The 26571-nt window shown below is 41.3% G+C and overlaps 1 protein-coding gene across 3 annotated transcripts in view; it reads right to left on the reverse strand.

Moving 5' to 3' along the window:
• Positions 1 to 260: 260 nt before the first annotated feature.
• The window catches only part of shcbp1 (SHC SH2-domain binding protein 1), a 36369-nt gene continuing 10058 nt past the window's right edge, over positions 261 to 26571 (reverse strand). The window contains exons 2-13 of one of the 3 annotated variants that reach the window (XM_030414072.1): positions 26223 to 26438; positions 26015 to 26130; positions 21420 to 21628; positions 21212 to 21307; positions 20890 to 21120; positions 20581 to 20758; positions 19886 to 20006; positions 11131 to 11262; positions 10740 to 10858; positions 6519 to 6605; positions 1622 to 1760; positions 261 to 1161 (exon numbers count right to left, since the gene is read on the reverse strand). In XM_030414072.1, the coding sequence (XP_030269932.1) occupies positions 905 to 1161; positions 1622 to 1760; positions 6519 to 6605; positions 10740 to 10858; positions 11131 to 11262; positions 19886 to 20006; positions 20581 to 20758; positions 20890 to 21120; positions 21212 to 21307; positions 21420 to 21628; positions 26015 to 26130; positions 26223 to 26438 (1901 nt within the window). In that variant the 3' untranslated portion in view covers positions 261 to 904. Of the gene's footprint in view, positions 1165 to 1621; positions 1761 to 6518; positions 6606 to 10739; positions 10859 to 11130; positions 11263 to 19885; positions 20007 to 20580; positions 20759 to 20889; positions 21121 to 21211; positions 21308 to 21419; positions 21629 to 26014; positions 26131 to 26222; positions 26439 to 26571 lie in introns of all 3 variants that reach the window. The other 2 variants (XM_030414071.1, XM_030414074.1) reach the window with 2 other exon arrangements.

The following is a 26571-nucleotide window of genomic DNA, read 5'->3' on the forward strand; positions in this document are numbered from 1 at the left end:
ACTCATAATGAGAAAATTATTATCAAACTCTATAGTTGCTGTCAGCTCTACATAATAATAGTGTAGATGATGTTGGCCTCTGGGTTGAAAAACTGAAACGATGAGCTGATAACTTTATTGTTTTGGTCTAGGGTGGATCCCCAGCTTCTCCTGTCCACATTTCAAAATGTCCCTAAGCAAGATTGAGTTCAGGACCTCACACGGTAACTGGCTATGCTTTACAATGCACAGAATAGTACCGCACCACCACAAAACAAAACAAAGGTTTCAACAGACACTTTAATCTGCAACAAGTTTGTTCAATAAACATTTTCCAAGAGTAGCAGTTGAAACCAAAGACTTATTTGTATCATCAGTCAACCGAAATATGGAAGCTCACTGTTATTTTTACAGGACTTATACTATCGTCAACCTGTAGACTTCCCTCAGCCATAAAATACATCTTAACTTTGAAAACACCTGTGTGACGTAGTGAACTAATGAAAAAAAATCATATTTGTGTACTTTTAAATCATCAACAGTGCACTGCTTTCAGCAAGTCACCATCTTAAAAGGTCAAACATTTACTAAATCTGAAGTCCCACCACCAGTGGATTCCAAAAAGTGCATTAAAATTTTTATACATTTAGCATGAGCTGGAGTTGAAAGTAAATAAATAAGATAAAAGCATGTGTGCAAATTCAAACATAGGTATCAATTCACTGGGAAATCTGTTTTGGTGAATTCTGCTCAAAGTGTGGACATCAATGAAAATCAATACTTATTGATGACAATGTAATTAAATCAAATAAAATGTGAAGCAGTCATCAAATCAATGCTCCACAAAAAACTGTTGAAGGAACAGAAAAGACATGTTAGTTCTGTTGTGTTTCTCAGTAGAAAAGTTCAAGGTGTGTGGACATCGTCAATAGAAAAAGGTGCCGAAGTCGCCTTTATTGTTGCGTCTGAATTGGTTTCCCTGAAGGGAGACGAAGATCTGGCGGTCCACCATATCCTGGACAGCTCGGCTGCAAGACCATTCCTTGTTTCTACTCAGCTGACGACTTAACTGCAACTTCCTGCTTGAAGTGGAGGCTACACCACGGTCTGTGTTGTTGTTGTTCTCTACGGATTCTGGCTGAATGTCTGCCGAGTTGCTGCTGCTGGTCGGTTCTGCGGGTCCTTCTAAAAACGAAATGTCTGATCAACATTAATTGCAACACTGAAACCTATCTTGTGCTCCAGATTCTTATCCATGTCTTTATTTTTTATGCCATATTCTGAGTAGGGCTGTCATGATATCAGATTTTCATTGCACAAATATTGTGGCCAAAAGAATTTACAGCAATGATATCTATATGGGTATCTATGAGTGTCTTGCTCTAGTTTGTCATCTCCTCTTACACAAAGTGGTAGCAGCTACCTAGTTAGTTATTGTGCCTTCTTTTTAATTTTTCTGTTTTATGGTGGATGGCAACCTGCATTAAGATGCATTAGTACGACCTACTATGACAAAGCAAAAATGGAAAGACATGGAAACGATTTAAATCACATAATCATATGGGTATTATCAATTTTTAATTTTTATTGTCAACATTGGTATGTCCTGACACCCTTAATTCTGACTTGCAGTGCTACCTACCTTCACTTCTGTCCAGAGGAACTCTGTAATGTTCTCCGGTGTTTGGTTTTACTACAATCACCCCGTAGCCTTCATTATTGTGGATGACATTGTTCTCCATGGTGATGGACGGCATCACATCCAGCTCATCAGCAAAGTCCTACACACATACACCAAACAAAAACAATATTCACATTTAATAACCAAATCAGGAGTAGGACAGCACTCCACTGAAATAGCATATTCATATATTAAACCTCAAAAAGCACTGTCATCATGCACAACATTTACTTACTTTTAGTCTCACTTTTAAGTGTTTAAACTATGTTAATAAATACAGGCAACTTGTGACCTTTTGGTCTCCTAGATTTTGTCAAAGAAAGACATCTTACATTTGGTCTGCCTAGAGCACCACACATTGTGGTAAATATGCTCAGCGGTCAGTTTTCTGTCATTGTAATTTTATGATCAGAGGTCATTTAATTTGTCCTTCAACTGGCATGAACATTCATTTAAAAAGGCAAAACCACACATAATGCCACTGCTGTGCAACCCCAATTACGATAAAGTTAGGGCTTTGTGTGACTCCTAAATAAAACGGTATGTTTCAGTGTTTCCCCTAGGATGGAGTTGTAGCAGTGGAGGTGAGTGTTCGCCCGCATGCAAAAGCAAAGCGCAAAGTGCACCCTGCTGGGAGGTTTCTGTCTCTGCCAGCACCAGAGGGGCTCATTAGGCTTAAGTACATAACAGTACATTTGTGCACAGTAATGAGCAGAGGAAATGTCTGTCTAGCTTACATATGAAACCTTCTCCAAACCTGGCGCTAACGTTACTTCCGTTGTGGTGTAGCGCAGCGCATCACCTGCATCAACAGTAATGGTATATCTGGATGAATGTAGCGAAGGAGACCGCTTGTAAAGTTTTTTGACACAGACAATAATAGTTGCCAAGCACAATGTGACAATAGAACCATGGATACTGGCAGCGGGAATTGTTATATTAAAGTTCATTATTATTATTATTAACGGCTGTGAGAAATAGCGTAACAGGCTTCATAGTCTCTGTAGGTGGCCCACAGTGGTTCTTGATTCATTTTCATAAATTGTTTTAAACTGGTGTGTGATTGACCTGGATATGAAGCATCCATAGCGCAAAAATGATAGAACGACTGAGCACATTCTCCACCTTAAAAAAATAAAAAACAAATAAAATAAATTCAGCAGCGGCAGTCATATTTCAGCAGTGGTGGTCCACTGCTGTTAGGTGCATATAGGAGAAACGCTGTATGTATGCAATGATTTTCAAACAAACTGTGGAAAAAGAGCTAGTGATGTCGGTAAATACACAGAGATTCCGCATTATCTCTACAGTGGAAGTTCGCCAATTCTCCGCCTTTGTTCACAAGAAGCAAGCAGCACCGGTGTAAAAACGTTTTTTGCTCTAAATTACATAATCGCCATCAGTTAACAGTGCCCTGTTTGACAATCTCAAACAGGGAGGGATGCTGTTTTCTGGGGGAAAGTTCACTGAAGTCTCGGTCGCGAGGCCTGAGCATCGCTGAGTACAACAACACAGTAGTGGAAGGAGACAAACACATGGGCCCTCATTTATCAATCTTGCGTGAAAACAGGTGCAGATCTGAGCGCAGAATTGGTCTTACGACAGGACACACGTGTGATTTATGAAACAGTCGTATCTGACCAATCCCAGCGTACAAATGATCGAGTCTTGATAAATGCGGCGGCTGAATTCGATCGTCATTAACATGTTACGCCCTTAAATATTCCTGGTTCAATAGTGTGCGTGTGTGCGCACTATTGAATCTGCGCTCCTGCTCTGTAGCGGGGTTTGCCAGCGGGGTTATTAGGTATTCTGTTAATTAGTTGTCATGTTAGGCTATTTAGCCTATCATATGTTATTTTACAAAAAAGTGGTATCAGTAAAAACGTGGGCTTTTTTTTTTTTGTATTAAATTTTCTTTTATTTGTTTTAAGAATCCGTTTTGATCTGTTCTAAATATGTGACTGCTTGTGCTTAATGACAGCTGAGGTTTGGTTAATAATTATTTTCAGACTCAGCCAGATTTTGCTGTGCTGCACCGCAAATCCACAGACTCAGATTTGTGTACACGAGCTCAGACCTGACGTGAGATCTGATCGAAGCTTCCGCTCACGTCCAAACTGATAAATGCCGAAGCTTGCGTGGAAATGGTCGTACGCACGGTTTTCTGCTGTACATTCATTTGATAAATGAGGGCCATGGTGAGTTAAAGTTTTTTGCCAGGGACATATGCTGTTTTTTTCAGGCAGAAATGTGATAAAAAGTCGGTAGGACAGACAGGATGACAGACACTCCTCCACGTTTAACTGGGGATTTTTTTTCCTCAAGAGTTCTCACTTGTTGTCACTTGTTGTCTCACTTGTTGTTTGGTCCTGTAACGTTACTTTGTACATTTCTCTTTGATTTGATGAGTGAAGGATCTGTTAAGCTGTCAGACTGTGAATTCCATCAGATCGACAAGCCCCCACTTCGCACCAACGGCTTATCCATTCACAAAGACCCCCATTCACCTCTGCTGCGCCTCTGATACTTCGTCCGAAGGGGCGTCAGAGCTGCAGCAAAATTTCACCGCTCGCAACATTTAAAACTTTCACAGGAGGATGCAGAGAATTGGCGCAGTCAGAATTGCCACACTCAAAGGGGAGTGTTAATAGTGCTAATGTTCCTTAGCCCATGTAGAACAATCCTTTATACAGTTGTTTAAAAATATTTCTAACCTTGTCCCATCCTTGGTTAGGGCTGGGCGATACATCGGCAAAATCGATTAATTCGAGTTTTTGTTTTAGGACGATTTTGAAAAATGAAAATCGATGGTTTATTTAACTTGCTCCGCCGCCGCTCCTTACGGGCTCCCGTAGTTTATAGTGGGCTCCGCCCTCCTTGCATTGACTTTCCACAGAGAAACAAACACAACATGCAGCGAGCCAAGAGTTTGTTCCTAAAAAGTCACTGTTTCGTTAGTAGTTTGGTTCTGTAGCGTCGGACCTCGAACAAACCACCGCCCGCTGCAAAGTTTGTTTAAAGGCTGTTGCAACTAAAGGCAGCGGACCGAACCATTTATTTCAGCATATCAAATAGACGCCTGGATCACAGTGGGACAGTTGTTGTTCACTACGAGAAAACCGCGGCAGTCCACAAACACCCGCTTAAAAGCACCCAACATTAGCGGAATCATTTAATAATTGTGTCCCGTATAACAAGAAAGCGGCCCGGTGGACAGCTGTTACGGATGCAGTCACGTTGCATATCGCTAAAGACATGCTGCTCGTATATGCAGTGGAAAAGCCGGAGGTTCATCCACATGCTGAAAATGTTCGACCGCAGGTTTGTGCTACAAAGCCGCAACCGGTCCTGACTCAAACCAGAGGAAGCAGACAGGCTCGTCTTCCTGGTCAAAAATGTGTAAAACAGACAGCAAGCACACACCTCATGTCCTGAACATCTACCAACATGTCATGTTTACTATGCAATGCATGCAGATGTTTAATTTAGTTTACATATCTTCAGGGATATAAAATACTTTTTTGTATACAAAGGCACCTTTTGCAAAATAAAGTATTTAATGAAAGTTATGTTCACACTTTATCAATACCAATATGGAAACTCTGTTTTTATAATAGCAAGCAATCTGACATGTTAAATATGTTTACAAATGCATTTATCAAAAAGGGACACAGTCTTTTCAAAAGGATGCACTTTTATATATTGTTTCAAGTGAGTTTGAAGCTGCACTGTTTACAATGGCAATTTGTTTAAAATCATAGCAAAAAAATAAACGCAATGCTTTTAATAATTTCTTTGTAATTTGAAGTTTGTTCTTGAGAAGGAAAAAAAAATCGATTAAAATCGTAAATCGAGTTTGGTGTGAAAAAATCGGAGATTCAATTTTCAGGCCATATCGCCCAGCCCTATCCTTGGTTGTGAAAAAGTCATTAGAGCTGTGCCCCTTTGACTGTTGGACTTCCCCCATCATCTGTGGTTACTCCATGGCTAACTGGGCTACTTGCTAAGGGCAGCTCGTCGCTTAGCCAAGATAGTGGCAAATGGATAAATGATAAAAGAAGCAATTTTGTGGTTCAGTATATAGCCCAAGGACGCCAGTAAGAGTGGTTTGGGGAGCCTGGGAATCGAACCTGTGAGCTTTCAATTGCTGGACGACCTGTTCTATCTCACAAGCCACAGCCCCCCGATAATAGCAGCAGTATAGTCGCCAATATAATTTCGGAGCTTTGAATTCTGGCCATATCTTACAGCTTTTACACCTAAAAAAAATCTATATCAGTTCAAGTGTACGTTGTATAGAGAAAATTCACTCCACTTTACATCTCCGTCAGACCCCCCTTTCTTTTGGCACTAAATTTTTTCAAACGTAGAACCTCCGTATCCCTACCTCTGGTTAAAATTCGCTTTGCATCTGGACTCCGTTCACTGCAGTACAAAGCTGAGTGTCTGGGCTGAAGCAGCTCTCTACTTCTCCAAACTGAGGCTGCGCTGATCAGCAATTACGGTAGGGAACAGACCGACTATAGATATGTACTTTATATGACCCCACTTCAAAAAACCCGAACTATCCCTTTAATTAGAAAAAGTTCTCAATTGTGGGCGAGTTGGCATGGAATGACTGCTCGCATACTGCTGTTTACATACACCATGCCGGGGGGTTTAAAAGATTCACTACATGTATTTCATATACAAATAACTCTATACATGTTCTGTAATGTATGTAGTTTATTGACTGTTATGTAACCTTGTGTTGTATAATGATGAATAAATCACCTATTTTTGGTACTAAAGTCAGTATTTTCCTTTTTTTCCAAACACATCTAATGTTTGAAGAGGTCATTTTGTCTTTTCTCACCTTGATGAGTATCCCATCTTTACAGTGATGGATACCATTACCAACAAGACTGCAAACACTACCAGGGTAAATCTCCACACCGGCTCCCTACAGAAATGACAACACACAGCAACATGACTTACGACATACAGTCACATTTACATTAAAGACAGGAACTAAGCTGGCCATCAGCTGTTCAATGTATTATCAGTATCATTGTGTCATGTTATGACATACAGTATGTCATGTTATGACATAGTGTAGGTTTGAGTCTGACAACAGGAGTGTCCTTGCATCTGGTGGGGGACAAGAATAAACTGTAGGAATGGGTAACTGTAACATAACCACTTTTCAAGAGAGAAAAAAGTTTTTCTCATTGTATGTAGAAATAGTGGACAGATTTAAAAGTCAATAACAGGCAGCATATAAATGGAGGCGAACTACCATAGTGAGTGAGCATCAGTAGCGCCGAGATCTAAAAGTGGCTGAAGGTATGTCAATAGCGGCATTTACCGATCCCCAGACTGGCATACAGATTCTCGGAGTGGTATGCTGCTATTATGCCGCTGTTATTCCACCGACACATGACAGTATGTGTCGCTTGAGATTGTTGTGGCACTGAGAGACTGTTGGATGAGTACCGCCCCCTGATGAATAAAAATGTATTCATTTACGGCAGAACATGTCGTCAAACCAGCCCAGTGGCATTATATACATATAATGCCACTGGGCTGGTTTGACGACAAGTATTGCCATAAATGAATAACATTTTTTTGTCTTTATTGACAATGCTAACATAACACATTACTGTAAGGAAAGGAACGTATGTATGTTATGTTGTTTGGATGTAAGCATATAGACAGTAATTACACGTGGAACTCTTGCGATATGATAGTAAAGTAATATGTCTACATTTCTGCCTATAAACTACTTAAACTAATGAAAGAGCTAGCCTTAGCTAACATGGTTGATGTTAGCCAAGCCACCGTAGCCGTCTGACTAATCGATAGCAGAAACTTTGAGCCAACCAACAAAACAATACTTAGTGACAGGTTTTCATTATTAGGAGAACACAATAATACATTACTTCATATAAAATCTACTTCACAGGACATTAACCATTGTGGCATCTTATGTATCATGTATTAGTGAATATGATCATATCACTAGTGAATATGATACATAATATACCATAATTGGTTGGCTCAAAGTTTCTGCTATCGATTTGTCAGACTGGTTACGGTGGCTGGGCAAACATTAGCCATGTTAGCTAAGGCTAGCTCTTTCATTAGCTTTAAGTAGTTTATGTTGCATTAGCATTGTCAATAAAGACAAAAAAAAAAAAGGTATACATTTACGGCAGTACTTGTCGTCAAACCAGCCCAGTGGCATTATATTTGCATATTCATCACGGGACGGTACCCATCCAACAGTGTCTCAGTGCCAAAACAATCTCAAGCGGCACATACCATCATGTGTCGGTGGAATAACAGTGGCATGATAGCAGCATACCACTCCCAGAATCTGTATGCCAGTCTGGGGATCGGTGTACCACCCCGAGAATCTGTATGCCAGTCTGGGGATCGGTATATAACACTCCGAAAATCTTTATGCCAGTCTGGGGATCGGAATATGTTGCTGAGCAGCAATCGACATACCTTCAGCCACTTTTGGATCTTGACGTCACTCGTGAGCATTGCTATTGTGCTTGATTCCAAGGCCAGTATCTGGATTTCGATAGGAAAATAGGCCTCAAGATGACGCTTGCTCACTCACCTCAAGCAACAAGCTACAATAGCAGTTGACTTTATTTTGTCATTCTTAAATTAACAAATATAAGCCAGTTAGTCATTTATGAACAAAAGGACAAGTTAAAAACAGAATAAATACATTCAACAGGTAGCACAAATAAAACATTTTTAAATGAGAAATAATTTCAATGTACTGCTCGGTTTCCTTTTCAAAAAATATACAGAGGTTTAGAGTGGCTAAATTTTGCTTTGTGTATATTATCATAGGTGTGATTGGCAAAGGACAAAAAAGCAGGAAAATATACAGCTCTACTATGTCTCTCTTTACATTTATTTTTTCCCCACTGTCGGCTTTAGCTAAGAAAGAAATAGTTTGCCCCACAAGTCCAAAATTCTTAGAACAGTGTTTCCCCAAGATTTTTTGGTAACATAATCCCCCCCAAAAAAATCATTTTCAGAATTAGAATCTAAGACATGAGACAAAATAATGTGTAAGTTGACATTGCTGCTTGAAAATATGTTAACCTCTTGAGCATTAGAGAACTTTTTACCATTATTTTCTTTACCATTATATATTTTTCATGGAAACCGAATCTGTTTCAGAAGTCATTGGGCCACATGACATGGAAGCCATTGAGAATAAAAAAAAACATAATTTCTGCATATTAATATTAATATAAAATAGAGGAAGCACTAAAGTATAATAAAGAGAGCTGTGTCTCATTCGTCCAGTTTACTAATACAATTTGCTGCTGGATTGGAGTCACTGTGCCACATGACATGGAAGATATTGAAAAAACTGCAATTATTTTGTATTAATATATTTATGCTAAATAATTTAATGACGGTCCCTAAATCAGGTTTCAGTGATTCAGCGCGAGGCTCTGGGAGGTGAGCTAATCGTCCTCCTGCTGCTAACACTGGGCAAACCTCAGTAAAGTTGCAGTTGGACCAGAGTGAATATCTGCCGAATATCCAACCAAAAACTACCTTCACCCCAGTTCCATGAGTCGCCTGTTGCAGCCTTTAAATAGGATGACGAGGATTTCAGTCACTCAACTTAAACTGTAACTTGTAGAAACTACACAAATGGCAGTAATGACAATATTAATCGATTTGAAGATAACTTGGGGTGTAGTGCTTTTACTGTGTGCAACTTAAATTCACCATTCACCAATGATATTAAACCTACAAAAATCATGTCGCCGCAGAATGCATATAGGAGGCTCAGTGACACATCAGATAACCTTCCACAATGATTGCAGGCTCCTTAGTGGAGCTCTGCTTTGAATGAAGTTCCATCGTGACAAATGAATGGACTACTTGCGGAGTGACATGAAGAAATGTATCAGAGGCAACAAACGTTGACAGCTGTGAGCAGCCATTACATTTACCAATACCCGAACCCAGAGCCTCATTTTCAGGTCGGAAAAGATGTATTTCTGGATTTACCTGGAAGAATCACACCCCTGATTATATAATCCTAAAATTAGCAACAATAATGTTTATCACCGGGATACATCTCTACAGAATGTGCTTGCTTACTCCAAAAGACCAGCACTTTAAAGGCAAAAAGTGTATTTCTAAACTTTTGAATAGTTTATTAGCCCATTATATACTCCCCTTGCGGGGATAACAAAGCCAACCACAATGAGCCTGCAGGAGAACCCTCTCAGCTACAAGACTGCCCTGCATGTACAGAATGGTATGCATTTCAACAGGACTTATCACAGAAACAGTACTGTTCTACATCAAGAACTACGCTAAGAATATCACAGTTGATAAACACATCCAGGTCCTTCTCAACCAGACAGGCTGGATGACAAGTACAGTCTGTTCTCATAAAGTGCACAACACTGCCTTCAGGTTAGCTGACAGGGCACTATATAGCATTGCAAAAACCAACCTAAGGAGAGGAATAGAAATGCCAAAGAGGCATATAAGCCTACAGCTCATAAAGACCTAAGGGGGATTTATTGCTTTCAATAAAAAAATGTAACCTTTAACTTTTGGCTGTAATGTTTGAGTTATCTTTCCACATTGAAGACCACAGAAATACATATTTGGTCCACATAACTCACACAGCAATCATGTAGGCTCATGATATACATATCATCAACAACTGAGCATCTCTCAGTGTGAGGGCTGATGGTGGCCGGTTGGTAAATTTTAGCACGTCGCCAAACCCTATACTGGATGTCAGTGTCGTTCACTGGCTACACAGCAGCAGGCAGGAGAGCTTTTCAGAGGGTCATCTTAACCCCACAGAAAATCATCAGCTGCCCTCTGCTCTCCCTGGAGCAGAGGGCACTCTCTTGCAGGTGCCACAGGTCCATCAAAGTACAGATCAGACCCAAAAAACATTTCTTTCCGTGGACCATACACACTCTACTTTCAAAGTACTGCTACTATTTTGATGCAAGAAATAAATATATTTAATAGTCCATATTTCTTATGTTTCTACACATAATCAGCATAATCGAGCAATCACCTTGGAGCCATACAGGTCACACATTTTCATGGTGAGTTGGGCAGATGTTCGAACAATAACTCCGGTTGTCTCACACTGCAGCACACAGTTCTCCATATTCAGAGTCCCCTGACGCACACCTAACAGAAACCAAAACAGGAAAATACACAACAGGAGAGAGTAATAATGTTAACAGACTGCTTATGTTACATTCTAGTTCGTGGCAATATGTCTGCACAAGATGGTATACAATAATAATAATAATAATGATAATAATAATAATAATAATAATAATAATAATAATAATAATAATAATAATAATAATAATAATAATAATAAAGACGATTATGAACATTAATATATATGATGATATGGTAATTTTGCCTACAAAACAGGATTCATGTACACTCACACAGAATGCCCTCAATTGCATCATGCTGGATGAACTTGATGTTGGACAGCGTGACATCAGCTCCTGTGGACTCCAAAAATGAACCACCCTTGTTTTTCTTCTCAATCACTACCTCATCAGGAAGCCCAAAGCCTGGCACACAGACAACACAAGAACCAAGATGGCAAAAAAACAAATAACAATGTCATCATAGCTGCTTTACAATTCTAGAAAATAGGTGTGTGTGTTTTGTTAGACTGCACAACATGAATGTCAGGTTCAACCTTCCCAAGAAAACTTTATGTGAATTCAACTCCTCCTCCCACAGGGGTTTAATCAACAGTAAAACTTAACTAAAATCAATTTGTCAATCCAGTTTACAAACTAAAATGCACATAACAATTTATGTAAAAAAAAAAAAAAAAGACATCTAAACATACTAGTAGGATCATATCAGAAAGAGTTAAAATACTCTAGATAAATGGCAGTGACCGATCCACTTCTTACCGACAAAGTCCAACACCACTAAAACTAGAGCTGCACGATATTGGAAAAAACTGACATTGCAATTTTTTTTAGCCCTGGGATATATATATTGCGATATGAAAAAATACAGGAATTTTCATCAGATCACCTGAATAGCACTTTGTCATGCGTGCTTGCGCCCTCCCAGAGCTCCCTTTCCCCACGCTGGCTTACTTTAATTTAAAAAAATTCCGTCCATCTAATTTTCCTTTAGGTGCCGGTCGGGCGTCGGTATCAACTTATAGCGGGCGGCTTGGGTGTGGAATGTAGTTTGTGCTACTGTAGGACAACGGGTCGGATGCAGTTTTAAGTATGGCGGGTACGGGCGGGTGCAGGTTTGTAAAATAAGACCCGTGCAGGACTCTGCAGTGTGGTACCGACGTAAATGGTCAAACAAATGTGTTGTGTTACCTCTCGTTGTGGCAACAGATGCAAAGCACTGTCGACACAGAAAACGTGTTTGGTCAATATCATCCTTCTTGTAGCCGAAATAATTCCAGATAAGTGACGTTGCTTTTCTTTTTGGCACCAAGTCTTCGTTTTCCGATTTTCTCTTGTTCGTTCCTCATTTTTCAATGTTGTTACCAGTGACTCACTCCATGAGCAGGGGCATGGTCTGCTTCGGCACACTGAATTACAACCAATGTGATTGGTGGATCGCTGTGCATGTAGAGTCTGCATGCACAGTGTGTGTCAGGTTCCTTTGAAATTAGATGAGTACAATTGCGTCCTACATAGCAGGCCCTGCAATGTGACTATTGCACAAATGTACATCGCGATGGCGATGCTCAAACGATATGTTGTGCAGCTCTAACTAAAACACACATTGTGTTGATACTGATAGACACACTTGCACTTAGACACAAAGTCTGACCATCTGCAACCACTCACCAGTCTGATGTACTCAATACAATGTTGCAATACAACATCCCTCTATTGTTTTCACTTAGACATTCAAAAACACATTCACTAAGTAGTCACTGAGGACATCGTGAAGAAGAATCTGTCATATCACATACAATCATACAATGTAGCCAAGGTAACTCTAGACCAACTCTGACCCCAATTCAATGAATCTTTTGAGTGAACGAACTGAACGGAATCACTTCATGAACTGATCGTTCCTTTCTCAGTTCAGATGAGCTCAGCTGCGAGCATGCCGGCCGGGAGTGGAACTGCCGCGACTAACTCACACAGAGAACTGTGAGGACGTGATTCAAGTTTGCGCTGTGATTCATTCATGATTCGCGAACCTACTGCACACAGAGAACTGTCGCTGAGGACATGATTCTCGTTCACGTACTGTGCTGAAAGTGGCGCTGTGTCACTCACTAGCCCTTTTTAAACAGCCTCTCCACATTATCTCCGGAGCGGTGGTACGCCAATTCTCCGCCGATGGTGATTCACACAGAGCAAAGCATCTCCACCTTCACGTGTGTAATTCACACAGAAAGCCGGCGCTGCGGCTCCTAAAGAGGCGTGACGGTACACGTCATGTTGATGATGTCGGTGTTCCCCCTGGTAATCTGTTGTAATGTGTAGTGATTGAGATCCTGACCCACCAAACATCCTGGAAAGTGACATAGTTAAGTTTTTCGCGCTAAATTACGTAATTATACATAATCACCATCAGTAAACAGGACGCTGTCTGACTCTGTCACTCGCAGGGAGGGAGGCTGTTTTCTGGGGGAAAGTTCCCTGAAGTCTCGGTCCAGAGAGCTGACGGTCGTGGTGATTTATTTCCGTCACAAACGCTCGGTGAGTTAAAGTTTTTTTGCCGGTGACAGACGCTGTTTTTTGAGCAGAAATGTGAGGAAAAAACGGGAGGACAGGCGGAGGACGGACAGGAGGACAGACGCTTCTCCACGTACAGCTATGGTATTTGTTTTCCTCATATAAGTTGCCAAAGACAGTTACAGTTACTACGTTACTTTTGTTCGGACCTGTAACGTTGCTTCGAGGGACATTTCTCTGTATTTAGTTGAGTGAAGGACCTGTGTAGTTATCAGACTGCACGACTGACACGCCCCCGCTCCACGCCTCCGGATTATCCGTTCACACTGGGACTGCTCACCAATAATGCGGCCCTGATACTACCTCCAGAGGCGGATCAGAGCCGCAGCAAAATTTCCCCCCTCTCCGCATCTGAAACTTTCACACAGAGGAGGGTGCAGAGAATTGGCGCAGGATCCCCGCATGCAAACGGCAGTGTGAAAGAGGCTACTCGCTCACTCAGGGCAGAGGAGTTGATTCACGTTCAGTAACCGTACCGCTAAAATTAGCGCTGTGTTGCTAACATCCGTGTAGCATCATGTTAAGTGATTTTACTGCACAGTAAAAGTCACTCACGTTCACGAACGTGATTCCCAGCAACGCAAATCATGAGTGAGCAGTAAGCCTTGGCGATAAACCAAAAATTTACCGATACCGAAATTTACGACGATAACCGACGTCATTTTGGCCATGTAGGTATATTCAGTGTCATAGGCATAACATCCACTAGGGACAGGGGTACATGTTAGGTCCACTTGATTAATCTACCCTGGCGTATACCGATGTGCTTATTTTACATTAATTTGATGGCAAGCTCCGCCCGCTGATGCAACACCAGCTATGCCAGGTAAGTAATCAAGTGAACCCACCCTCGCTGTGAGTCGCGGACAGTTTGTGTAATGATGCTGCGTTCAAAGGCTGCAACAGGCCACTGTCTTCGGCCGGGCCGGTCCATTGATCACACATTTGTGTTTTGTTTTTTATTCACTCAAAATAATGACTGTATTTCCAGCTAGAAAACGCACATCTCTCTCCTCCCTCCATTGTTGTTTGCATTTGTGTCTCTGCCTGGTCTGACACGTGAGTGTCCTCATGCTGGAAAACGTGACTACTCGCATACGTGACGTCACTCCCTGAGACGCAAGAAGAAAGCAAAAATATATATTTTTTACTATGGAAAATGACAAAACTAGTAATGCGTTACCAGCATCACTGATTGTGTAGCTTAAGTGCAACATGGAGCATGAAGATGTAAAGAAAAAAATAAAAACAGTAGAATTAACTTTGAGCAAGTTTGGAGGAAAGTCGGAGGTGTGAACCCATTTTAAACAAGTCGTGGGCCATGATAATAACATTTGTCGGCTTTGTCGAGTGCATTAAGTGCGGCACTTGTTGCATTCTTCATTAATATTTCTGTAGTTCAAACAACTCGCAATTGTAGTCGAGAACGTCAGTTATAACTGCCCACGTATTAAACAGTTGTCGGGTTTAAATCGGTCTCGGGCTCATAATTACATTCAATGTGTCGGGCCGGGCTCGGACACAACGTGCACGGGCTCGATTCTAAGCTCTACTCGGGTCCAGCCGCGATTTTACTGAGGTTCACCCAGTGTGAGCAGCAGGAGGACGGTTAGCTCACCTCCCAGAACATGGCACTGAATCGCTGGAAACTCATTTAGGGACTGTCATCAAATTACTTAGCATAAATATATTAATACAAAATAATTGCAGTTCTTTCAATATCTTCCATGTCATGGGGCCCAGGGACTCCAGCAGCAGATTGTATTAGTAAACTGGACGAATGAGACACAGCTATGTTTATTGTACTTTAGTGCTTCCTCTATTTTATATGAATATTAATATGCAGACATTTTGATTTTTTTTTCTCAATAGCTTCCATGTCATGTGACCCACTGACTTCTGAAACAGATTGTGTCTATCAAAAATATATGATAAAGAAAATAATGGTAAAAAACAGTTCTCTAATGCTCAAGAGGTTAACATATTATTAAGCAGCAATGTCAACTTCTCTACTATTTTGTCTCATGTCTTAGATTCTGATTCTGAAGTCCTCAAAATGTTTATTTATTTACATCCAACCTCTTCCACCACCTGCAGTACAACCACGTCATTCAATTCGAAGAAATAAAAAAAGCGAGAAGCGAGAAGCTTAGAATTTGTTTATAAGGGACTGTATATTTTATACTTTTAAACTTGTTCAGTTGTTGTCATTCAAGTAATCTGTGCTTTTCAGCTGTTCAATCATGTGCTTATCAGTTGTTCTTAACTACTAAACAAATAATATAAATCTTAACTACAATGTAGTTTTACTGTCCTTTAAAGTGGCATTTCATTTTCCTTTTTTTTAGGTGCGGGGGGGGGGTTACTTATTGTTCATTTATCGTTATCGAGGTGAGTTACTCAATATATCGTGATATTGATTTGAGGCCATATCGCCAAGCCCTAGTGAGCAGTTCGTTCATTCACACAGAAAGCCCCGGCTGTGTGAACGACCAACAGCGCGACTCGGACCCCGCACACTGCAGAGCCCACGGAAGTTGGCCCAAAGGATGACGGGCTCGGGGCAAAAGTGAAGACGCAGGCCAACATCTGAGCCGTGGTATTCGCTGTGAAGCTGGGAAGTGTACTGGAAGTGCAAAAGGCTGAATGTGTGCCGATTTGTATTTGTTGTACTAAGCCACACCCACATTGACCAGTAATGACCACCTTTAAGATATGGCCTCAAATTCGCCAAATTCGGCTCATCCCTTCCCAGTCTCATGGCAACCAAGGATCTCAAATTTGGTGTTAATAGCATTTAGTTTGACAGAGATATCGAACAGTTTACTTTTTTATAGCTAGCTACAGAAATTTGTTCTTTAATAATTTGCGCAATTTGACCGAGCAAAATTATTTTGATAACTTCAGAACAGGTCCAGCTGAAGAGTGTACGTGCTAAGTTTCACGCAGATTGGACAAAATCCCAAGGATGAGTTCGAAAAAGTAGGTTTTGCATATGTGGCGATTTAGCAAACAAAATGTGCAGCAGAAGTGGGCGTGTCCTATGTCAGAAAACCCAGCTGTATTCAGGGAACATATGGATATTGCGAATGTGTTATTTAAAATATGGAAGTTACAGGCAAAAACGTGATTGCATCCATTATAGCACCACCTAGTGGAGTACATGTTCAATTTTTGGAATGGAAGAACTGTGTCCTATTCTATATATACCATATAAATTTCAAAGCTCTCAGCATAATAGTTTGACTGAAATTAATGTTTGTTGTTTATCTTGCAATAAGCTACGCCCACACTGACCAGTCATGACCACCTTCAAGGCGTCAGGATTGGCCCGACATCATACAGACCAAATTTCGTAAAAATCGGTCTAGCCGTTCAAGAGATATAAACTTCCCATATTTTTAGCGCCCCCTAGTGGCCAAAATTCGCCAAATTCGGCTCATCCCTTCCTAGTCTCATGGCAACCAAGGATCTCAAATTCTGTGTCAATAGCATTTAGTTTGACCGAGATATCAAACAGAAATAGCTACAGAAATTTGTTTGTTAATAATTTGCACATTTTTTGACCGAGCAAAATTCTTTTGATAGCTTTACATCAAGTCCAGTTGAAGAGTGTACGTGCCAAGTTTCATGCAGATTGAAAAAAATCCCAAGACGGAGTTCGATAAAGTAGGTTTTCCAGTTGTTGCGATTTTGCGAAAAAACTTTCTAGGCAGAAGTGGGCGTGGCCGATGGCGAAGTGATTCAGCTCCATTCAGGGAATCTGGGGATACAAGGTTTTTGAATGTGCGACATACGGTGTGGGAGTTATAGGCAAAAACGCTTTTGCCTAGGTTATAACGCCCCCTGCAGGCGGATATATGTAGTTTTCTGTGTCTGAGATATTCGCAGGAGTCTGGACCAACCCTACAAATTGCACCACCCTCCTATGCACGGTTTAGCCTGCAGCACCACTTTTAGCTGGAGAAAAATTAAAATCTTTACAATTACAATAGGGTTCCTAGCACCGCTGGTCCTAGGGCGTTCCTTCAGCCCATCGGGCTTGGCCCCCTAAAAAAACATCGTCCAACTGTACTTATCAAACAGAAGAGAAATGTGCCACACTTCAACTCACAAAGTAACATTACAGGACCAAACAACAGTACTGTGGTAACTGGTAGTGTCTTTGGCAACCATAATGAGGAAAAAAATACTGCATTAATACGTGGAAAAGTGTGTCATCCTGTTTGTTTTTCAGGCAGAAATGTGATGACCACTCAGTAGGACAGTGTCTGTCTCCGGCAGGAGAGCTAGGCGGATACCGCATTTGTATGATGTGATTCCAGTGTCCAACATAACATTTTTTTCGTAGATTTCGCAGTAGATTCGGGTTTTACTGGCCCCATGTGTAATTTTAGTGGCCAAGCCATGAAAAAATGAAAATAACTGTTTAAAAAAAAAAAAAGACTTGTTTATTTATTGAAATTGTTCCCATTTAATTGTTTAGAGAGTCTGTCCCTGCAAAATCAGTATGATCTGGTATTGATGGCAAAAAGTAATAGGGGTTTGCATAATAACAAGTATTAAAATTTCAAAATTGAAATCACAACATATTTAATATTTTGAGATGCATCATTTCTCTCACTCCTATAATTCTGTTATCATTTTTCAGTGGATTGATGTTCTGAAAGCACTGTACAAACAGTACCATTATTTCTCCCGAAGTGGAGGGATCAGTATACCTGGCTGAACCACCGCGACGGTGTAATGTAACGCTGTCACTGTGATGATAAATGACACTTAAATATTGAATCTGTGTCTATAATAACCACACCCTGACATGTAAATGTGACATCTGTCATGATTCATTTAATTTAACTTAAAATATGGACAACTGACTGCATAATATATGAATCAGAAACAGAAATTCTTTACAGCAGCTCCCATTCAAAGTCAAGAATATGCACAAAAATAGTAATGATAATAATAATAATAATAATAATAATAATAATAATAATAATAAACTATATATATGCTGCATATTTATAATAGCAGCCTACTGCAACTGTACTTTTTTTTACCATTAAATGTCATTTTATGCATTATCATATTCTATAATGTTCTGTTATGGAGTACATCACTTCACTGCTGACAGAAAAGAAAGCAGCTCACTGCCAGTTGCAGCTTCTTATCGTGATCTGCAGTCTTTGTTAATTTTTTGTCTCCGTGATTGTTATTATTAGTAGCTACCCATCAAAAATCATAGTTACATGTAAGGATGTGGTTATTATAGACATATTCAATATTTACCTGTCATGTATCATCACAGTAACAGTGTTACATACATTAGCCCATTTTTGTGAGGAGGGAATTAAACGCCTGTCCCAAAAAAATGCCTGGTCTGTTAAGTGATTGAAACAAATAAACGCCTGGCTATTATTTGGTATTTTACGGTAGTTCATCATCAGCACGAGCTGAACAATAAATCTAACACAGCAAGAGAGGCGGGACTTAAGCCAGAACAGCCAATCATCAGCCAGTCAGACTCAAAGCCGGTGTCATGTTTGAAGCAGCAACGGGAGAGGGAGGGGGAGAGGAGGCAGCTGCAGCGAGCGCAGATACAGAGCGGCCAAAGAAAATGAGCGACTGTAGTGAGGCGTTTGTGCAAAACTGTGGATAAACGGCAGAAAAAGTGTGGATGTTGAACTCTCTCACCAGGAAAAGTGTCCCCCACGAGTGCGACGCCCCTGACCGCGGTCAGCCTTCGCCGGAAACTGCCAACATACTTCACAATACATTACGCCGTCGCGGTGGTTCAGCCAGGTATGATCTGATCCCTCCACCTTGGGAGAAATCCCCTTTTCCTCCTCTCGAACTCATAGCACTCCGTTGCCGACATTTTTCAGAATCACTTTCCCGCCGTCACTCTAAGCATTTCCCGCATGCATTCTAGCGAATCACGATTGTCGTACGGCAGTGACTGGCTAATCACTGTAATCAGCGATTGGTCAGTCACTGGCCCGTGCTATCGACATGCCCTGCACCTACTTTTACTGGCCCCGGGCCATCGGGCCATGGGTTATGCCGAACCCTGGATTTAAAGCAAAAAACTCTGTCGCCTTCCACTAATGTGTTGTTGAAGATACTGTCTCTGGGAACTATTGAAAAAAAATCACTGAGTGAGAGAGTCACTGCAGTTTACTGATAGCAATTATGTAATCATTCAATTTAGAGCAAAATACATAACTTTGTCAATTTCCACAATGTATGGTGGGTCAGGATCTCAATCACAACACATTATAATTGGATCAATATGATTATAAACAGTTAGCCAATTCATGTTTAGATTAGGAGGTGGAAACCAGAGGAAAAATGTTGAAAAACAAACAGATCTCGTCATGTCATGATGTATTGTAAAGCCTCTTTTGGTTCCGCAGCCGGCAGCTGCATCAGAAGGGAATTTTTCAGTTAATTTTACCCTCTATACTGATGGAGTCTGGAAGGAAGATGGAGCTGCTGACATTGTAGATCCCTGGAAGAACAATGACCACATCACCCTGATGGCAAGAATCCACTGCAGCGACTGGGTCTGTATGGAACTAAAAACAGAGTTTAGAAGAGTCAGAAAGCTTGAATATGCTTGAATAAAAAAAAAAAAATTTCAGGCAGTGCAGGAGCAGTGTTTTCGTACAAGTATGTAAACCTATTTTACTAGGACCCACAAATAAAGTGGGAGAGAGCAAGGCCCTTTGGCTTAGACTAGGGTTGGGCGATTGGACGGTTATTTGAATGGTAATTTCAGCAATAGGCTCAACACAGGACTGATTGGTTACTAGAGTCAGTATTTTGGTCTATTTTTGAATTTTTATTTTGTATATTTTGTAATGTTCATGTTATGCAGCTGATTTTCTCTGCTGCTGCTTTATGTTTATGGTTTTAACTGGTGAAAGTGAGAAACCTGGCTAAACATGAGAAGCTGTCATTGTATTATTTTGTACATTGATTATTCCCAATGAAAATCAAAAGGAGACATAAGTGGGTAAGTTTTTTCAGAGATTTGAGAGTACTGGAGCTTAGCGAATTTAGGCGTTTTGTGGAACATGGACCAGATCAAAATGGACCGGAGTACTGCAGTCCGGCCCTGTTCATATCAACTGTGTGTGAAGCACTGACCTGAATCCTAGTGTCTTCAGAGGAGCCCAGAGGTTGCAGTCTGTCACTGAGGAGGGACTGGAGCTGGATGTTGCTGCAGGAAACTGTGACCACATGGATCACCTTTATGCCTGATGCCCTTATCCCACGGCTCTGCACACACTGCTGTTTGTTATTTCCTTTGCAGCCTAGTACATACCTAAAGAGAAGGTGATGGGGATAAGGATGATATTTACAGAAGGTGGAATAAGACAGCCAAAGAGGAAGTAGCGGCGATTGTGAGCATTTGTAGCGGCATTTGAAGACAGAGAATCTCAATACATCTCCTACCTCAACAGGGGGTTCTCAATGATATGCAGCTTGCGTTTCAACATCTCCAGCTGGTCGTAGAGCTTAAGGCCCTCCACCATAGACACGTTATCCAGCTCCGAGTCTGAGTCAGTGCTGAGGCTGCTGCGCACCACTAAGAACTGCTTAAAGCACTGGGAGCAGTTTTTCAGTAAAAATTGATACTCTGCTACCAGGCCCGCTGGGACTCTGCCCTCCAAGATGTCATAGTAGCTGAGATAAGACATATTTTCAGTTAGGATTCATGGAGATGAAGCAACACTAATGAATATGACATAATCTGCCTGAAACCAAGTTTACTCACAGCCTAAGACGAGGCTCCACACAACGAACAAAGTAGTCAAAATCATCATCTTCATCTTCCTCATCCCACAGTCTCCAGATATGTTCATAGAAAAACCTACAGATACAAGAGAAAAAAGGATCCAAAGTGAGCCACACCCTTTATGATTTAAAATATGGAGAAACAACATGTGTGCTCCAAGCACAGAATCAGTTCAGTAGACTTCCACCTGAGGTGCTCGAGAGCAATGGCAGTCTGATCAAAGTCCCCAGACTCGTCGTAGACCACCTGGAGCTCGTGCAGGGGGACTTTGTGCTGAGTGGCATCTAGCAGAGACTTCATGGCATCCTCATTGAGTTCACAGCCTCTGCAGTCACACTGCAGGGGAAGCACCAGCTCCACACATGCCTTCAGATTTTTAAAATCCACATCACGCACCTGAAATCATTAGCAGCAGGTGAAAAATAATCCCAAATGTATACTTGTATCAATGAGTTAACAATAAAGAGAGTCTGATTCTCTGCCTTGAAACACTGCGCAACTCTGATGCCTAAGAGATTTAATAAATATAAAGAAAAAAAAGCAACGTTTTTGCCCACTGTTTCCATCACTTTTCCAACTTGTCTCAATTGTCGAAATCCATGATCCACTTTACGTTTTGAGGTTGCGATTCAGATCAAATTTTGATTCAAACATTGTTTTCAAAACAATCAGACAATCAAGTCTTGATCTGTGAAGACACCCCTACATTCTACCCACCAATGAGTTAAGAATCTCAACTTCCTCAAAATAGTATCTGGACTTTCCTCTTAAAAGATGTTATTATTATGTTCTTATCTTTGCTCTGCAAACTCCAGTTCAAGGGGCCGTCCAGACGGGCGAAAACAATCTTTTTTTTTCTTCGTCTTCCTCGGCATCGTTTCAAGAATATTTGTGTCCACACGGATCCACTGAAAACGACCCAAAACGCTGTAGTTCATATTCCAGGCCTATAGGTGGTGCTTGACATTCACCAAAAACGGAGAAGAAGACACGGAGCATGTGCATTAAGCTTGCGCGCTGTATATATACGGACAGTAGACGGAGAAACCGAACACGACAAGAAGAAGATGAAAATGGCTAGTGCAAGGAAACCAGAATCGTTTGTGTGGACCATTAATGAAGTCGAACTGCTGCTGCGACTCACACTCAACTACAAGGCATGTAAGTATCAAGAAAGGCGCAATATCTTCTGCAGCACAAGCATGTAGTCCGCAATTGTCGTTGTTGTTGTTGTTGTTGTTGTTATGAGACGTTGCGGGGTGGGGCGATGGTAGGGCTGGGCGATATGGCCTTTTACTAATATCCCGATATTTTTAGGCCATGTCACGATACATATCTCAAATTTTCCCTAAGCCTTGAATTAACACTTTGATGCATACAATCATGCCAGTATGATGATTCTACATGTCTACCTAAAAACATTTTTCATACTGCATTAATATATGCTGATTTCATGGATTAAAGCAAAAAAAAAAATCTTTCGACTGAAATGTTTTTTCGAGCTGTAGCCAAGTCATATTCCCAATTTATAATTTGTGAAACATGTTACAGGGCACGTTTCTTGACGTGCTAAAAAAACAAGATAAGAGTTACAGCCTCACCACACACCATGTTCTCTAATGCAGACATCATGTTTACATATTTGACCAATAGTGTTTTACCGGAGGATGATCTGAACAGCTGTTCTATTCACACTTAAAATGTTTTTTGTCTTTTCAATGTAATTTTCAATCTATGAAATCAAACTGTGCCTTTTTTTTTGCCAAGCTTCTCTCAAGATTTACTCATTCAAATAATCAACCATCTAGGGAACCTTATTAGTACGCTATTTTTCTACTTCATTTTCTCATCATCATTAATTATCATTATTACTATTATTGTTGTTGTTATTATTATTATTATTATTATTATTATTATTATTGTTGTTATTATTATTAATAATAATAATAATAATAATAATAATGTTTAAAGTGAACCTCTTATCGTTTAACATAAAAATACATCATACAAACAGCAACTTTTGCAGCCTTGTCAGTCTGATGGCGAGTTATCACCTTTCTGTCATCACTAACATACTGTTAATAATCAAAGAAGCTCTGAGGCTTTACATTTGTTCTATATGTTATAATACAAGATTTCAGCATTGAGCTACAATCATTCATGATTTTGTACAGTCAAACTAACCAAAAACTTCTTATTGATTATTATAAAGTTTCAGGGCGTTCCTGTAACCATTGTAACTCACGGTGCCAGAGGGGAGGGAGAGACGCTGAAGCCGTTTACACAAGCTGTTTTTAGACAGAGCACCAAGCCGCCAATTTGCCCATCCTTCTGGCGGCTCAGTCCGCGGTTTTAGACAGAGGGGGTCTGTTGTGGTCCGCCGATTTGCCTCGGAGGGTACACTTATTTCCGCCTCGCCCGCTATCTAAAAACGAGGCGGAAATGTGCCGGCCTCTGCGTGAGGTGGGCGGAGGTGTCGATGACCTGCACTGTTGTGCGACCCACAGCCGGGGAGTTTTAAAACCAGGAAAGAGCTGATCACAGCAGTCAGTCCTTCATTTCATCCACGGACATTAAGATGAACAACTGGACAGCCGCTGAGATCCAGGAGATGCTAGCGTCTCCTCAGTCTCTGTAGCTGTTTGGTTGTGTTAGCTTATTGTTGTGTCTGCAAGCTAAGGACGGTCGCTACTTTCAAATTAAAAGCCCCCTGTTAAGAACCCAGTTCTAAACTCCAATGGGGTGCAATGTAAAGCTCTTATTTTGAAGACAAATTCATTGTCACCGTTCACAGCCCAACTTCGAGCTTCACGTCACGTCACATGTTTACGCCTACCTCAGAGGTGGCTTTTGGAAAAGGAGGAATATTACGCCTCGGTTTTAAAAAGACAGGCCGGCACATTGCCGTCCTTACCTTGGAGCAAATGTGCCGCCTTTTCTATCTAAAAAGGGCTACAGATACACTGCAGACAAAGTCTAGACTATAGTTGTTATTTCACACATGTAGCACACCACAGTAAACTCTCCGTGTCAGACGAGTTCTCACGTGTTGACTAAACTCAAAAACAAATTGATAACGTAGCAGCGCGACGAGTCCAGCTAGCTAAGCAGCTAAACGTTAGCGCTGCTCCGTGTTTAGATCCTGCCCTGTGTGGGTCACTACACTGTCATTGGTCAGGCGCGCACACTGGGTGTGCTGGGTGGGTAAAAATATCGATTCATCAATGCATTGCAATATATTTTTTCCCAATTCAATATTGATTCATAAAATCCTCTGAATCGATTCGGACAAGCGACCACCTGCTGTCCCTCGCCGGACCTCTCGGTCCCCGCCTCAAGCAGCTGGAAGAGGGTGATGCGGCGCGGAAACACCGTCGGAGCTGCGGAGGTGGGATGCCGATGTCTGACACATTGCTCTTTCGGAGACAGTAAACTCCCAGCGCAGCCAGTCTCAGACTAGCCGCTGCACCGTGCGCCCGCGAGTAGCACTCTCCTCCGGGGAGGGAGGGGGGGTCAGTGTCAACGTTTTACCCCCTCGCGTCTAGCCGGAGGGCGGAGGGACGGCGGTCATGTCTATGTTTATGTCAGACAAAAATGTACCATGCCGTCCCAGAAACAATGGCACTTTCTCAGCTTAACTATGGTTGCACTATTTTATACCTAAACACATTGAGTACCTTTGTTTACATTTCAATTCGAACTAGAACTTCCTAGAGGAAAGATTTATAATTTAAGATTAAAAAATTATCAACAGGTAGTCTAATGAATTATTTGTTTATTACTACTTATTACTGAATCGATATCGAAGCATTTGAGTCAATATTGAATCGAATAGATACTGAATCGAATTGCGACCTAAAGAATCAAAATCGAATCGAATCATGAGGTTCTTAACAATACCCAGCCCTAGCGCACACGCTGTTAACGATACCATTGGCTGCAGAGTGTGACAATCTGTCAATAATATCAGCCAACACTTGTTCTCCTCCGATCTACATCGATCTCATAAGTCGCCTCTGTGAAGTTTGAATGACGGAAATCCGTCGTAGCGACGGAGAACTTTAATCAACGCATACTTTACGTCCTCCCTCTTGTACCCAAACCACCGCCAGACGATGGATCCTGCGTTGTTTTTCTTGGGAATTCATTCTCCCTCCATTTTTCATAGCACCTGCTGCTGCCGCTACCTGAGATCTCTGCTGCTACATGCTGCTGGGCGTATGACAGGCACGCACGACAGAATGTGATGTACGTAACTAGGTGCGTTTGTTTTATCTCTCTGTGCGGAGAGAAGAGAGAGAATGCGAAAAACCTGTAGTTCAGTGCCCGCAACTGAAAGCAACTGCGTGACAATGAATGTATACTCGAATATTCACGATATAGTCATTTTCTACATCCCAAAGAGAACAAGTCGCGATACATCGAGTATATTCGATATATCGCCCAGCCCTAGGCGATGGCGTCATCGTTTTGGAAAGTATGCAGATTCGCTGTCCACATGAGAACGGGAGGGCTGCGTTTTCGGATTTCTCCACCCTGAGACCCGTTTTCAAAAAAGTGCGTTTTCAGGCGCTGCGTTTTCAGGATCGGTATGGACGGTCGGCCAAAACGATGCAATACGTGTGCGTTATCGCAAAAGAGCGTTGTCGTCTGGACGGGGCCTAAATTGGGTCCGTGGGCTAATGCAGAAGAACTGGGCAAATAAATGTTCCACCAAATCCCAGTTTTGTCTTAGGAGTTAAGTACACTTAAAATGTAGACATCTATGAAAGTTGGTCTCACCTCCACCAGAACATCAAAGACATCAGTAGACCACTGAGCTAACCAATCGCTTGGCTCCAACACCTTTTCCAAGTAATCTGCTGTGAAGGCCTTTACCTCGGAGGGCTTACAGTCCCCTACACACGAATACATACAAATACACAATGTATAATGACATTTTTATCATTATAATGCATTCAAATATGTAAGAGTTTCTGTCTAAAGTTACCCAGCATGTAGTCCTGGTACGCCTTGAACCTCTCATAGAACAGAAGGTGGCTGGTCTGGAAGGTGTCAGGAAGACTTGAATTCACACCTCTTTGATGCTCACATCTCTGCAGCCGAGTCGCAGACTTTTCAGTCTTAAACTGGTCTGTGCTACTGCCATCATCATCATCATCACTTTCACTCTCATCTTGGTCCTCCTCTTCATTCTGAAACAGTGCTATTGGGGGGGAGGAAGTATGATGAAACAGCTGCAGAACATCTGTTGTTTAACTTTGCTTTGTGGAGTGGAGTTTTAGGCATTTCTAATTCGATCAGGTTGCACCTCACAGACTTGTACTTACATAGAGAAT

This window comes from Sparus aurata, chromosome 4 (genome assembly GCF_900880675.1).
Source record: "Sparus aurata chromosome 4, fSpaAur1.1, whole genome shotgun sequence".
Taxonomy (NCBI): domain Eukaryota; kingdom Metazoa; phylum Chordata; class Actinopteri; order Spariformes; family Sparidae; genus Sparus; species Sparus aurata.